The sequence below is a fragment of the Leopardus geoffroyi genome, chromosome C1, assembly GCF_018350155.1.
Source record: "Leopardus geoffroyi isolate Oge1 chromosome C1, O.geoffroyi_Oge1_pat1.0, whole genome shotgun sequence".
Lineage (NCBI taxonomy): Eukaryota > Metazoa > Chordata > Mammalia > Carnivora > Felidae > Leopardus > Leopardus geoffroyi.
Genome location: NC_059328.1, coordinates 68,854,076 through 68,870,181, shown reverse-complemented (window position 1 = coordinate 68,870,181; position 16,106 = coordinate 68,854,076). Strand labels below are relative to the sequence as shown.

At 34.0% G+C, this 16,106-nt stretch overlaps 1 protein-coding gene across 50 annotated transcripts in view; it reads right to left on the bottom strand.

Annotated features, from left to right (window-relative positions):
* Positions 1-16,106, bottom strand: part of ADGRL2 (adhesion G protein-coupled receptor L2) — a 625,523-nt gene that overhangs the window by 21,821 nt on the left and 587,596 nt on the right. For all 50 annotated transcript variants that reach the window (XM_045478006.1, XM_045478025.1, XM_045478013.1 and 47 more), the window contains 6 exons: positions 14,027-14,210; positions 4,503-4,628; positions 4,026-4,231; positions 2,758-2,931; positions 1,569-1,778; positions 418-638 (listed from right to left, as the gene is read on the bottom strand). In XM_045478006.1, coding sequence (XP_045333962.1) covers positions 418-638; positions 1,569-1,778; positions 2,758-2,931; positions 4,026-4,231; positions 4,503-4,628; positions 14,027-14,210 — 1,121 coding nt within the window. The remainder of the gene's footprint in view (positions 1-417; positions 639-1,568; positions 1,779-2,757; positions 2,932-4,025; positions 4,232-4,502; positions 4,629-14,026; positions 14,211-16,106) is intronic.

Here is a 16,106-nt window from a genome sequence, read left to right as displayed (position 1 = left end):
TGCTACTGTCACAATTCAGAATGAGAGTTAGCTAGAGGGTCGGCTGCACAAAGAGAGCTAATGAAGCATTAGGTTAAAACTGAGTAGTTAAACCTGTCAGATGCTTTAAGTTCAGAAGAATTTTTACTTAATATCTTTCTAAGGCCAAAAAGTTATTTACTTTTTCAATTTGTTTCAGGTCAATCTTTTGTGTTAAAAAGAAAGTCCATAATTTAGAATCTGCCTCGCTAGAGTACAAATCCTCTGAACCTAGAAAATTACAAAAGACTTGATTGTAATTTGTGCACGGCATGCCCATTCTCTTACCAATAAAGCTTTCAGATGCTATTTTAGTCTGTCAGGGCCCCTCACTGACAGCTAACAGGCTTTAAAAAATTATTCACTTGAAAAACACTCAGGTCGCTTGCAATTACTTACGCTTTTTCTGTTCCATAGCTCTTATAGTCAATAGCAGCTGAAACCCCAACCACTGTGGCAGGAAACAAGTAGCCAGCAACATAATAATATTTCTTCCTTGAATATTCACTTTCAAAAACTTCAACTAACATTAGGTAGAGCTGTACACCTTCTAGGCACATCCAAGCAAAAGCGGCCAAAAAGAAAAAGTGTAGTAGTCCTGCAAATATTGGACAAGCAATCTGTAAAGGAAAAGAAAAAAAAAGCACAAAAGAGAACACATGAATACAGACTACGCCAAAATTACACAATATTCACTGATAGTTCTGTCTTTAAAATAAACGTTAAAGAAACCACTGTTTCTTTAAAAAAATTTTTTAAATAAATGGAAATGAGTTCTAAACGCCAAATTTGAAGAGTTTAATGCTTATAGAATATAAGGCCAGGTGTGCCAGAAATTTCATCACTGGAAGATATAACTATTTTTAGTGAAATTTAAGTGCAGATAAGAAAACATACCTTAATTTCTCTTCCAGAATTATCTATTATTAAATCAGAATATTTTACGTACGGATTAGTTGCTCCATAGATCTTTGGAACAGTTGTTCTAAATAAAATATATTACTTCTATTTTTTTCAATAACAGAATTTAAAAATTCACTTTAATGATGAATATCCTGGCTGTGATTCCTAATGATATTTTCCTGTCGTATGTGAAGCATTCTTAAATTCATCCAGCGCAGATGGATAGAGGGTAAAGCATTAACTAATTATGAAGTACTGACACTGAGACCTCATGGTGATGAACAAATTGCTAGAAGATGAAGAAATGATCACTAGTCAGAATGACTCCATAAGCGAAGTGAAAATGGTAAAAATAGGATTTTTTCACGTCAGTATCCCTAGAGCTCTTCTATTCAAATCACATGTCTTAATAACAACCCAGAAAAATGCTACTGCGCCTTGATACAAGAAATGAATTAACTCACAGTAATAATACTTAATGACTGCAGCACTCTCTTTTAATTTGTTACAAATTACCCTCCAACATCATCATCGTCAACTATATTAAGTTTACAAGGTCAAATATCAATATCGACATCATGTGTGGATTCACACGTGTTATAGTAATTTTCAGAGATCCAAGGGCAATAAGCTGAAGGGGTGCTTACCATGTATTTCGTCTTGTCAATGCCTATTAGGAAAATAAATTCCGCAATGAAAAGGTTGATACAAAGGTTCTTGTGAATAGTATTGCGGTCACTCTGTAGGCCACGGAAAAAGCAGAAGGTGAAGATGCATATAGCCAGGCAAACAAGGGAAATGACAATTCCCACCCAGGTGATGACGGTAAGGAGTAATTCGTGAACTCCATCTTTGTACTGAAATAAAAACAATATGAGGAACGTTAGTATTTCTGCATTGTATCAACTAAAGATAAGGTAGCTTTCACATGTGACAGCTCATCTTTAAATACTAAACTCTGTGAACATTCTCATGTATTCAAACAAGGTTCAAAACTAAAAAGGAAACTTGATCGTGTAACAGAGTTCAATATTATCTCATGAACTTTTTTATATCCAAAGAACGACCTACGAAAGTGGAAGATTTTACGTACAAAATAATGCGAGAGCCCAATTATTTCAAAATAATGACTGAGATAATTACCTACATAAACACAGAAGAATATTTATATACTACAATAAAGGATACTCAGTTATGATAAAAAAAATAATTGGCATCTTAATGACTGTCCTGGCTAACAAAAAATTTTAAGCTTCCATTTTCCCTTTGACTTTTTATATTTATTTATATACTAAGAGCCAAAGAACACAATAGACCTGAGAGTTTTCACGCTATATTTCTTAAAATGTTTTATCTTCTGGCTATCATTCTCTTAATCACGGAAAGGAACATGAAGAAATGTTCCAGAAGCTATCCCGACCCTTCAAAATCTGCAGTTTTGCAGTGTGCAACGTTGTTAGGAAAACTTAAAGCCAAAGTTGTAAAACGAGATTCAGACATTCCAGATGGGGAGGGTGTGTTAAATTTTAGAATCCTCAGTCTCTTTTGTAGGACCTATTTCTCCTCCTTTTTTAAATCCCTGACTGCCTCTGCCGAACACCTGCCCAAAGGAGAAAAACTCAGAACAAGTCTGTAAAGCAGATTTTGAGAAGTAACAATAAATATAGGGCCAAGACCTCCTAAAATATACGGACAGTGTAGAGACAATCAGAAATTCACACTACTTTGTTTGCTAAGTTTTAGTTCCGATAAGCACCCAAAGACGGGACTGTTACCCAAGCTGTTTTGAATCTCTGAGGTTTTTCTCTGCTACTAATTAGAAGTGCAAATACTTACTGCAATTTCCCTGTGGGCCATGAGAATTGCAAAATTGGTTAGGTGGCTGCATGCACACGTCGTACGAGTTTTATTAGTGTCAACCAGCTTGCAGCCCTGGGTAGACCAATATCCCATCATAGTTCTTTCTGAGTAGTTCCAGAAGGAGCAGTTTGCATTGAAATAATTGTCAGGCTGGGAAATAAAATGACAAGATAAAATTAGGATTTTACACTCTAAGATGGCAATAGCAATTGTTTAATATGTGTAAAAGGTAATTTAGATTAAACTTTGCATGTTTCGGACTATAAAGTTTTTCATCAGCAAAATTGTAGACTATGTTATACAAGGCAGATATCTAACTTAAAAGGGGTTTTATAGTCCGAAACACTCTAAAGTGTACTCTAAATTACCAAAGACCCATTTTCCACAATTACAATTTCCATCTTATGATTTTACATACTGATGGTACATTGGAATCATTTTTTTTCTTTTCTGACAAAAATAGACCCTTGAATTTGTTCTGAGAAAATTCTGTAAGGACCAAGTATTTTAAAAATCTATTTGGGGCCCATTTTTATTCTAAGTGACATGTCAGCATCGTCAAGGTTTTAAAAGAGTGGACTAACTGCAGCAGATGTAAGAGAACAGTGCACAAATTCATTTTTCTTTGCCAATTCTGGGGATCACTTGGCTATCTGTGGGCACGTATTCACTCTGCTTGTAACAGAAGCCAAAATTCTGCAGCCAATCTTCCAACACAGGATAATGATTTAACTGCCAACTTCATTCTAAGGCACAGCAGAGGAATCACCTCTCTTCAAGTCTAGATTTTTAAAAACACCACAATACTTGATCACCATTGTGTTGCATATGATCAGTAAAATCAAAAAGAAGAAAAACAAACAAAAAGGTCTGCCATGCTAAAAAGGCAGAGTCCTAACAGTTAATACTAGGCTATCCTGCTGCTAAGGTAAGAGTTAATTTTCATTCTAAAACAAATTACAGTCATTTACATTTTCCTGTTGATTACTGAATTAGCTTTCATTAAGAATACACTTAAGTTCTAATAATCACTGAACCAGGCTCATTTAATTTTATGTTCACAGACTTAAATAAACTTATGTCTCTGACCTAGTCCAACATTTGAAATTCAAATGGAAAGGTCTTTTCTTTCCTCTTTGCCTTCTCTCCATTCCCTTTCTCCCTGTCCCCAGCACTTCAAGTTTTGCTTTCCGTCCTCACTGGTTTTATAACCTTCTGTAACTTCATTAGCATATATAACTTACATCAATGTGTGGCAGGGTAAAAAGCACAGGATCTGTCAAGTATACTCTGCTGGATTCTTTATTAATTGAAACTGAAATGACGTGGGAATTCACTGCAATGGTGCTATTCCGACCAATAAAGTCAGCCCCCAGTTTTATGGTTGCGTTCTCTGTACTTAGAAACTGTCCCAAACTCCGGTAAATGATGAACACCAACTTCGCAAGCCCTAGGAAGGTAAAAAACAGTCGTATGCCTTTACGGGAAATATGCTTACGAATGAAAAGATACATCCAAATAAGAATGAAAGGGAAGAATCCTTCTGGACTCTTTATTTGGATTAAATTTCTTGGGAAAGAGGAAGGCATTATTTTAAATCTGCTTTTAAATGATAAGTAGTATTGTTATATTAAGAGTTAAATATGCAGCATTTTGGGGATTAACAGGTTTAAATGAACAAAAAATCCTGTCATTTGTTAAAAGATTCTGCTCCATCTTACCGTTCCTGCTGTTCTGTTTGACAGTATTTGCAGAAAGTTGGATTGAACTGCCTGCTCCTTTGATGCCCAGAGGAAATTTAAAGTCTTGGACCTGTCCTTCTGTACTGAGCACTGCCACTTCCAGAACTGGAGGAGGCAAAAGATAAAGGGGAGGAAAAAAGGACATTCTTTAAACTACAAAGCGGCACATGATAATTGCCTGGAAAACCACTGCTTCTTTTTTTTTCTGCCTATAAAATTTTACTGTTAAATTTCAACAAAATCATAAACTAAATTACTCTAAGTTAAACCTTTACTGATAACTCTAAAACATTTCATATAATCATTTTAACTTTTTTCCCATGATTTTGTATCTTCTGTCATGAACTAATTCCTGACTTTTATCCTAGGAACTGCGTAAGAGTTAAAAGCACACAACTTTTAAAATTTCATTTATACCATTAAAATAAACAAAAATATTTCAAAGTGGTTTTTTTTTGTTCCGTACATTAAATAACTTTTCAAGGCACATTCCATGACAATGGTAAAATAAAATATGAAGTATATATTTGAATGCCTTTATTGCATGTATACATCTATTTTTTATGTATATGATATTTTCATACATAATAAATTATATAGCTCAATTTTGCAATACTTGGTTTTCTCTAATTTCTGAACATAGTGAGACCAGCACAGCATATTTATGAGAAAATGTTCTGGCATTATTTTAAACCTTCCCCTTAATTCTCACTAGTAACTAATAACCTTTACATTTTTAAGTTATGTATGCCATAACTTAACAGTTATGCCCTGTATGCCAAATCTGGCCTGCCACCTCTTTTTGTAAATAAAGTTTTATGAGAATGCATCCATGTTTGCTCATTTACCTATTGTCTATAGCTGCTCAGTTTCTACAATGTCAGTTAAGTATTTGTAACTTAGACCATGTAGTTTAGTTGCCTAGGCTAACTATTCGGGCCTTTATAGTAAAAGTTTACGAACCACTGTACTTTATTCCTACATTCGAAAATTTATGGAAAGGGAACAGGCTGATATAGAACACTAAGAACATTTACCTAATCAACAAGACCAATGTTGTTTAACTTTGTTTCAAAAATATAATAGTCATAACATAAACACTGTCTACTGTAATTCCAATAAAGATTGCAATACTTTATATCAATATTCATTTAAGTTTTTAAAAGAATGGAAAAGCATTATTGGTTCTACTAAAGTCAACTTTTTTATATTAATAATTAGAATATGTCATTTTACTGATGAAATGAGAGGGATTATATACAAAATTCATTAGTTTCATCCATTAGATTTTAAAAAGTAACAGATACTCTTAATAATTCAATAGAGTCCATACATTTTTCTCTGAATTTCACTCTAATGGTGTATATTCTTGCATAGCGATTTCTATACCTAGACAAATATGTGTGTATGTGTTTGTACACACACACATACACACACAGAGATATGATTAATTCACCTACCCCCTTTCTTTTTACAAATATGGGCTTATACCATTACAGTTACCTTTGGATAATAACTTATTTTTTTAATCTTTCACAAATTTGTTCTGTAAAGTATATATAGACTTAGTAGTAAATATGAAATCATAACATTGGAAGATTTTTATAAGCTATCAGACTACATGTCAAGCACCTGAACTACAAGTTGATAATCAGAGTCATACAGATTTTAGAATTCTATAAGCTGCAGAAGCTGGTTAAAAATATTTATTTTACTGACCCATGCTTAGAAATATTAAGTAGGTGGGTAGGTAGATGATCCCCTCTCTTTATATCAGATTCCATGTATGTGAAAAGGAGGTAGAAGGGGGGAAGAAGAGAGGAAAAATATACATCTAATGTATACCTCACTCCTTTTATGCTGAAAGGGACTCTCAATTATTAACTTTTCTTACAGAAGACAGAAGACAGGGTGAAAGACTGAAATCCTTTGAGTTCTCATGAAAAGTTCCAAATACAGACTTACATGTACAAAGAGTTAATTTCATTCAACAAATATTTACTTTTTTAGTAAAGTAAAGCTTTAATTCAAGCTTTAATTCAACATATATTTACGTAAGTTTAAAAATCATGTCCATAGTAAAAAATTAATAATTTGAATTTTAAAAGGATCATTAATACAGATCTTTGTAGAGAATCAATAATCAACTTTATATCAATAAATAAAATTGTATCAATAAATAAGTAAATTTAAAAATCGATAAAAGGGAAAACTTCCAAAAAACAAAAAAACTGCCTAAAATAAATGAAAAACTCTATTTATGACCATTAAAAAAATAACTGATAGCTAAATGTATGCTGATTCTTAAAAAACTGCCAGAAAATAGAAAAAGAATGCTTTTCAACTCATTTCACGAGACTTATATAATCTTGATGCATAAAACAGCACAGGGAAAGAAATCATAGAATGTTCTCACTTATTTACAGGATGCAAAAATATTTAATAAATCATACATATATTTTAAGTATAATATCCTGAACAGACTGAGTTTAACTCAAAAGGGCATTGCAAAATACATTAAAGTAATTCACCAAATTAAGAAATTAAAGATGAAAAAAATTATTAGCCAAAATAATTCAACAAACTTCAATACCCATTAAATTATTAAAAAAAAAAAAAAAACTTTACAGAAGAGTAAGAATAAAAGAAAAAAATCTTTGCCAAGATAAAGATTTTGTTATCAGATAAAGCTTATCTTTCCAAACGGACATGCAAAGATTGATGAAAAACTCAAGAAACATTCTTTTTAAAGTCAGGATGATTCCTATTAGGAGTTTTATTTATTAACATTGTACTAAAAGACCTACCTAATGCAGTAATTCAAGAAAAATGTTATAGAACTTAAGAAAAAAGCAAAATGTTATTATTTACAGAAAATATAATTAACAGCACAGTAATTTTAAGAGAGACTCTATATATGATTGGAAGTAAAAGAATTTAGCAAGGGTGCAGTCAGCAAAATCAAATGTGATCCTGTACAACAAACAATAAACAATTACAATATGCAATTTTTAAAAAGGTACTATTTTTTAAAGTTTATTTATTTATTTTGAGGGGGGATGGGAGTGACTGAGGGAGAGGGGAGCGGAGGGAGGGAGAGAGAGAAAGAGAGAGAGAGAGAGAGAGAGAGAGAGAAAATCCTAAGCAGGTTCTGTCCTGTCAGTGCGGAGCCTGACATGGGGCTCAATCTGAGGAACCATGAGATCATGGTTCCTAAATCATGAGCCTAAATCAAGAGTGAGATGCTTAACCAACTGAGCCACCCAGGGGTCCCAAGATACTATTTAAAATAAAAAACAAACAGTGTAAGTTATCTAAGAATAAAACTGATTTTAAAAATGCAAGATATTAATGGAAAAAATGTAGAACTTTATTAGAAGAACTAACAAAAAATGGAGAATTATACAAGGTCTTATTTGGGAGACCTCAACAAGTAAATAGAACCGTGACACTTCTTTCAAAATCAATTTACAAAATCAGCCTAATTCTAATGAAAAGTCCAATAATATTTTCTGAGTTTGTGGAATTTGACAACTGACTTTAAAATTCACATGGAAAAGACATGCCAAGAGCAGCTACAGTAATTCCTCACGGAGCAGAATTTAAAGAACTTACCAGACATTAGCAGTATTGAAACAAAAACAAAAGGAGCAATGTATAACACACTTCTAACATGCATAGAAATGACAGATATCATTACAAACCACTGGGGGAAAAATGAATTATGAACTAAAAGTACTGAAACAACACATTATCTATATTATCAAAAAAAAAGGCAACAGAAAACAAAAACCAAATTAGTTTCTTCCCTCATATCATCAACAAAAATAATTTTCAGCTGGATTAGAACATAATTGTAAAAAAAAAGGCACAATTTTGTCATTTCTAAAGTATAAGATCATTTATAAAGTTACAAGTATAACTACATAGCAGGGAAAATTTTTGAGGACACCAAAAAGGAAAGTTTTTTTTCTTAGTTCATTTATTTATTTTGAGAGAGAGACAGAGACAGAGAGAGAGAGAGAGAGAGACAGAGAGAGAGAGAGAGAGCACAAGCAGAGAAGGGGCAAAGAGAGAGAATCCCAAGCGGACTCCGGGCTGTCAGTGCAGAGCCTAACAGGTGAGTTCATGACCTAAGCTGAAATCAAGAGTTGGATCCTTAACTGACCGATCCACCCAGGTGCCCCAATTAAAGTATTTCTTAAGACACAAAAAGTCCTACCCTAGAAGAACACACTGATAAATCTGACTTCATTATCCTGTAAAATAAAAGATATCATAAGCAAAGTAAAAAAGAGAAGAGATGCTAGGAATGTTTTCAAACTATATAGTCTACAAAGAATCGGTGTCCAGAATATATTAGCTACAGAAAAATAAATGTATAGGCAAAACCTGTGGACAACAAATTCACAGGAGAGAAAACTAAAATACCCAATAAAGACATTAAGTAATCTGAGAACTGCAAATTAAAACAATAATGTGGTCCATTCAAACCCATTAGAATAACACTTACGTCAATAATGAAGTGTATTTAGCAAAGAGATTGATGAAGAACAATGGTATTAAAGGTGAGAATGTAAACTGGTAAACAATATTAGAAAGCAACTTGGCGGTATTTAATAAAGGAGATGGGCCTGCTCCATCACTCAAAAATTCTATTTCTAGGTGTGTGTCCATATATGTCTAGGAAGGCACATACATATGAGCATGAAGATATACAAAAACCTTCACGGTTTTCCTTATTATCAGCCAAAAAGCACAGGCCACTAAAATATCTATCATTGGCAGTCAAATCATTGTGGTGTATTGTTAGATTGAACGAATAAACTAGAGATGCACATATCAACGTGCATAAATATGAAAACTATAATGGCAAGGCAAAATTATACAACTACATCTACAGTGTAAAATCATTAATGTTAAAAACACAAAAAAGCAACTATTGAACGTACATACTCGGAGAGCAAAATTAGAAAAAAAAAATTACTAACGCCAGCAAACAAATTAAGAATGGTGGTTACACTCATCTGATCAAGAAGGAGGGGATCCAAGGGATTTATACGTTACCAATAACTAGCTCCCCCAAAATGTGAAGCGAAGATGGTGCAATACTCAGGTGTGGCTCAGTTGGGTGACTAGAATACAGACAGTTCTGATATTCTCTTAATCTATATATTCTGTGTGCTTGGAATAACATATGCCTTGTTCAACAGGTTTCCTGACAGCCAATACACTTCATTCACTGGACAGTCTCACTCACAACCAATGGTGTAGACAGGATTTTAATATATTTTTCTGTCTTTGTAGTTTCCAAATTCATTACCAAGTAGTAGCTCCAATGAGAAGAAAGGGGAAGAAAAGAGAACGTACAGGAAAAACTATGGCCGATGCCGGGAGACCAGCAACATTCTAGGTTCCGTAAGCCTGGATCCCAGGGTACAAACAACACGGTGCCGACTTTGGCAGGGCCAAAACCAAGCCTCAATGGTGACGTGGCTTGAAGGAGTATAAATCTTTGCTGTTGAGAGCTGCTGTGACTTTGGGGTTTTTGTTATTACAATATAAATAAGCCTAAATTGACAGCCATGTTGGCTGCTAAGCCCACTGGGAAAATAAATGATAGGGAATTTTATAATGGATGGATTAGGCTGATAATACCCAAACCACCTAATCAGTCATAAGATCTCAAAGAAAGACAACCTAACATGTGCCTCTTTTGCAGGATGCAATGGAAAGGTTCCTGGAGAAAACAAATTAACAAATAAACCTGAACTCATCAAGCCTCTAGATCCAATTATTAGTACATATCAATTATGTAAAATGATATAGTGGGAAGAAATAAGCCAAATCGAGAATGTGGGAAATTTCATAGTACAAATCATCTGCTCAATTTCTTCAAAAAAAGGAAAAAGGTTTAAAGAAAAGATGTAGGGAGAAATGACTCAAGCAATGTATCAAATGTACCACAGGGACTTGTTTGTATCCTGGTCAAAACAAATTAAGCATTAACAAATTTACAAAAACCACATAAATTAGTTTTTTACTTTTTAAATGTTTATTTATTTTTGAAAGAGAGAGCCAGGAGGGGAGGGGCAGAGAGAGAGGAGGCCGGAGGATCCGAGGTCGGCTCTGCGCTGACAGCAGAGAGCCCTCTGTGGGGCTCAAAACCCATGAATCATGAGATTGGGACCTAAGCCGAAATCGGATGTTTAACCAACTGAGCCAGGTGACTCCGCAAAATCAAGTAAATTTAAACATACTTTTGTTATCTTTTGAATCTGTTTATGTTAATTTTTAAAAGTATGACAATGGCACTGTGTTTTTAATGCATGGGATACATTTTAAAGTATTGAAAGTAATAATAATATGATGTTAAAATTTGCTTTAAAATACAATGGTGAGAGTAATAAGTGAAATAGGGTTAACTAGATGTCGAAGATGGGTGATTTTTTTGTCAACATGAAAAAATTCTGCTCCTCTCAAGATATTATTAAGAAAATGAAAAGAAAATCACAAACTGAGGAAAAATATTCACAGTATCTATAACCAGCAAAAGACGTGAATAATGGATACATAAGGAATCTTTATAACTCATTATTAAGAAGACAAACAATCCAATTAAAAATAGCAAAATATATGGACACTTCACAAAAAGATACATGAAATGGTCCATAAGCATGTAAGAGTTGAACAGCTATCAGTAGTAAGTAACTTAGCAATTACACAAATGCAAAACAGAACCAATATGAGATGATACTACAAACTACTCATATGGCTAAAATCAAAAGGATTGACAATCCTAAATGTTCGTGAGGATGTGGAGTGACTGGAAGTCTCATAGCACTTAGGAGTATGAAACAGTATAAACACGTGGGAAAATGGCAGCTTTATCAGTAACAGCGGAAAAGTAGAAACAACGTAAATGCCTAACAAGTGAATAAATACACAATTAGTGGTGTTTCCTTATAATGGAATACTACTCAGCAAGGAAAATGAAAGACTGCATTATTGATGCTCTTACCAACACAGATGAATCTCAAAAACATTGTTCTGTGTAACAAATGCAAGATCAAAAAGAGTACATACGGCATGATGCCATTCAACTAAAGGTCCAGAAAAGGCAAAGCTGAATTAGTGACAGAAAAGAGACCAGTGATCACTGGGGGCTGGGGGTATGAGGAGATCTACTGCAAGAGAATCAAGGGCCCTTCTGAGGTGATGTTGGTCACATGGGTGTGCATTTGTCAAAACTCACCAACTGTACACTTAAAACCACTGCTTGTATTATATAGAAATTATACCTCCAAATTGACTTTAAAAAGCTATAATCAAATATAATTATACGAGATATAATTATACAATTTTTATGAGGTCATGTATTATAAGGGTAAATCACACAATAAAGTTAAACTAAGGATTCAAGGAGAAATCACTAAGGAGTCAAATCAAATTGTCTTAATACCTAAGATATTGTAGCCGTGCCCTAAATTTAGTTAAGAGCTTTGGGAAAGTGAAGACATAAAGGAATAATGGGCTATTTTAGTCCTCATGTCTAAAAAGAGAACAAGTCCCAGGAAAAAGGTAAATGCTTTCCTCATACTAAATCATGGATGGTATTTGCCACCAAATTGTTTGTATTTTAGAAATCAAAAGTACATGTGTACTTACATTCTATAACAAACTTCACCAAAATGTCTTTTGTTATTTTTTTTAAGATTTTTTTTTTTTTTAGTTTTTAAAGTAATCTCTACACCCAACATGGGGCTCGAACTCACGACCCCAAGACCAAGAGTCACATGCTCTACTGACTGAGCCAGCCAGGTGCCCTGTCTTTTTTCAGGTAAAAATTTAAAAAAAAGAAAAGAAAAGAAACCAGCATGAAGTGTAATACTTTAGAACTCTTAAAAACAGGTATTAGAAAAAAAATATTCCCGGACATTTACATTTTCAGACTAGGTCTCAAGCTGCCATAGAATTATCTCAGATATCTAATTAACAATGTGTCCTGTATATATGCTAAGCTGATGAAGCTGATGGGAGCACAGCATATCAGACTGGCCCATCAAATATTTCTGCACACCTGGAAAGGGTATAAAAGGGAAATTTCAGGTGGTTTTTTTTTTTTTTTAATAGCCATTAGAAGATTTTGAAAACAAATTTAGGTCAAACGTGCCACTTCAAATAATACTTTCTATGATTCATCCTCTAAGATGATCAACTTTACACTTTTTTATCCTTACAGGTATATCACTGGAAAAATTTGAGAAGAATTGTTCAATGTATATCTTAGGAATCTTATTGGGCTAGCAAATAAATTAACCAAAAATAATGAAAGTTTTGGACAAAACAGAGAGCTTTATTCATTCTGTATTACTACTAAGGCTGTGGCAGAGTACCATTTTCCTTATGACCGCTATCCCAGATCACGGCAGGCCAATTGACATACTGTCGCCTCGTTTCACCTAATTTGAGGTTACTGAGTTCTTTATCATTCCCAAAGCTCAGAGTACACAAAAACATATGGTTTTAATAACGCTTTATTTCTTTCTAAAAATTCAGTTATTTAAAATAAACTTAAGCCTTTGACTTTAAATGCAATTATCATAATCTGATTTATACACCTTTATTTTCTGCATTTTAAAACATGAAGTCCCACGATTTAGGCAGGTACAATTAGGCAATAAGATATGGGATCCCACATAGTTTTTTCCAGTATCTATTGCACCAATGCACTCTTTTGGTGGAAGGAATAGTCTGTGTTCCCTTTTGTTTTTTGTTTGTTTGTTTATATTTATGCTTGGGAAACTTTTTTGCTTTACTAAGATATTATAAACGTCATCTGAGTTCACCCTCTCTGAATAACCAACAATTCTAAATCATTCAAGCCTATATTAATATAATTTTACTGTACTTACTGAGTTTTTCAAATATCACCAAAAGTGAATTCCTACCTCTCACGGCCAGCATTTAAGTGCTAAATTGTGCTTCGAAACTATCTGCAGCTATTTTGCAATCTATGAAGCATGTATATTCTGCATTATGGGAGATGTAGTTCGTTGACCACATTTTCACCTGAAGGCAGTTGTGTTTAGTATAAACATTTGGCTCAAATTCTGTGTGCCTAAAATATTTGACCGGGAGGATACATTCCAGAAAGTAATTTAAATTCATTAGGAACATGTTATATAAAATGGGAAAGCGTTTTCCCCAGTTCCACAGCAAGCACTTTCATTACTTACGCCATCCATATTCTGGCATTTAAGTACTCTAAACTTCTTTAATGATTTTTCAGTTGGAAAAAAAAAAACCTACATAAAACCAACTTTTAAAAGATACAGAGAGATTTTGGCTTCTGCCTTCATTTTATGAAGTGTGATCAATAAATTGTAATTTGACAAAAGAGAAGTTTGGCTCTGGGAAAACACAGATTCAGAAGGGAAGCATCATTCTCTTAAACACGTACCTTCTAAATCAAAATTAAAGCTGACAATATATTCACTTACCAATATTTTCTGTGGGCATTGAGACCCTGGTTGGTTCTACAAGATTGTCAGCCAGGACAAAGGCGCCTTCTTCCAATGTATCGAGTAACATCGTTGCTGTGTGCGCTTGTTCAGAAGAATTCATGTGTTTCCAGGATTCCAAAGCTTCAGGTCTCAGAAGATTGTCCACTGTGTCGACAATTGCCTGCATCCATTCGAAAACTATCATTAGTTTTGACCGCTTCTAGTACCAAGGTGATTTTCACTCACTGACTAGTGACAATTGTGATATTTATCTGTCATGATGATTTACTCTCATTTCAAGATGGAAGAGCACCTGAACAACATCTACCTGGCCAACTTGAAACATATCTTACCATCTCAAAATGGAGCTGAAGATTAGTAGAACACTATTTGATTTTAATGGGTAAACATAAAAAGATGGCTCGTTTATACTCATCTAATAGTATCTCAACTGTCAAAGAGAAGTACAACCAACGTCAGCTCTTAACCTGAGGAATTACTCTTACACACATGTCATTCCTACTTATAACCTCAAGATTTAAATGTTCTAAATAGAAAGCCCTGAGATCTCTAGAATAGCCTGATATTTATGCATGAAAAGTTAAACCACACTGTCTTTTAGAACATGAACTAAAACAGTAATCAAAATAGTGCCTTATACCACTGTCTACTTATTACCTTTGGGAAAAAAGCCAAGATGATTTCAAAGTTTATAAATTATCTGTGCGCATTTCACTCTTCCAATTCCCTGTCCAGCTAGAAAACACTTGAGAGTATACCTTAGTTCATAAACAATGATCTGTTTTTAAAAGAATCAAGAGAACAATCCAAATATTTAAAGCCTATACTAATAATTTTAGGACAACAGAAAAGTAGAATAAGGTCTTCACAACCATCCAAGTTGTAAATGTTCATATTTGTAGATTCAATTTATTACCAACAAAATAACATTAAATAAAAATACAACCCAGTCAGTTAAGCATTTGAAGGCAGGCTTTTGTACTGATAACTACAGCGTACATTGACTATGGCTTGGAGAGCTGAAATCACTAAGTTTATTTACTCTATTCCATTTACCTAGTCATAATATGTCATTAAGGCCATATATAAATTGTTTTGATCTATTGGTAATCACTGAGGGAAAAGAACATACATCGTGCAAAGAACAACAAAAATCGCTACTTTGAGGTACGATATTGGAATAAGCAAGGGGAAAAGTTGTTTGAAGCTACTGTCAGAGTAAGATTAATTAGCTTAATCCATCTTAATATCCTCGTTCTGTCTGCCTTGTGAGCCACCACGACCTTCCTGGCAGGTGGAAGATACTTCCAAGTAGCGTTAAAGGCTTTTTTCTCTCTCTAATGGGAGATAGAATAGTCAAAATGCTCACAGTGATACTGCTGCAGCCATTAACTAGAGTGGAACAGAAATTGGTCTGCTGAGGCCAGATTCATTAGTCACCAAGAAATACAGACTGGAGCCTCTAATCTAAGTTACAAATGAATCCTCTGTCACCAAGTGGGAACTCACTTCATTTGCATAGTGTAAGTCAGCTTCTGATTTGTAATTTAAGTAGTTTTATTAGTCTTATCTGGGCAGAGAAGCTCATTTGAGAGATACTGAAAATGACACTGGTCAGAAATTAAGGTCACGCTGAAACTCACTACGCATACACATAACTCGCTGATGACAAGTTTTTATTAATTTGAAACACTCCGTATTTATTACCATTTGTACTTTTCTAGCGGAATCAAAAATGATCATTAGCCTAATCATATTCTTTAAGTAGTCTCTCCCTGCCAAAGAAAGAAGGCTATTCTTTTCCCACTGAGATCTATGTCCTGGGCAACATACCAATTATTACATTTCACACATTAACTAACACCTTAAAGGTGAACTGAAAATTTCAGTATGACAAATTCTATACACTTCAGCAGTTATTTCTTTGCCCCCATTAAACAGGCTAAAAAGGAAATTCAGAATATTACTACCTAAAAACAGACTTTCCCGACACCTTTCCTTTTGTAAAGTTTTCAGATCCAACACTGTCTATTACGAGCTAGTGACAGGCCCTCCC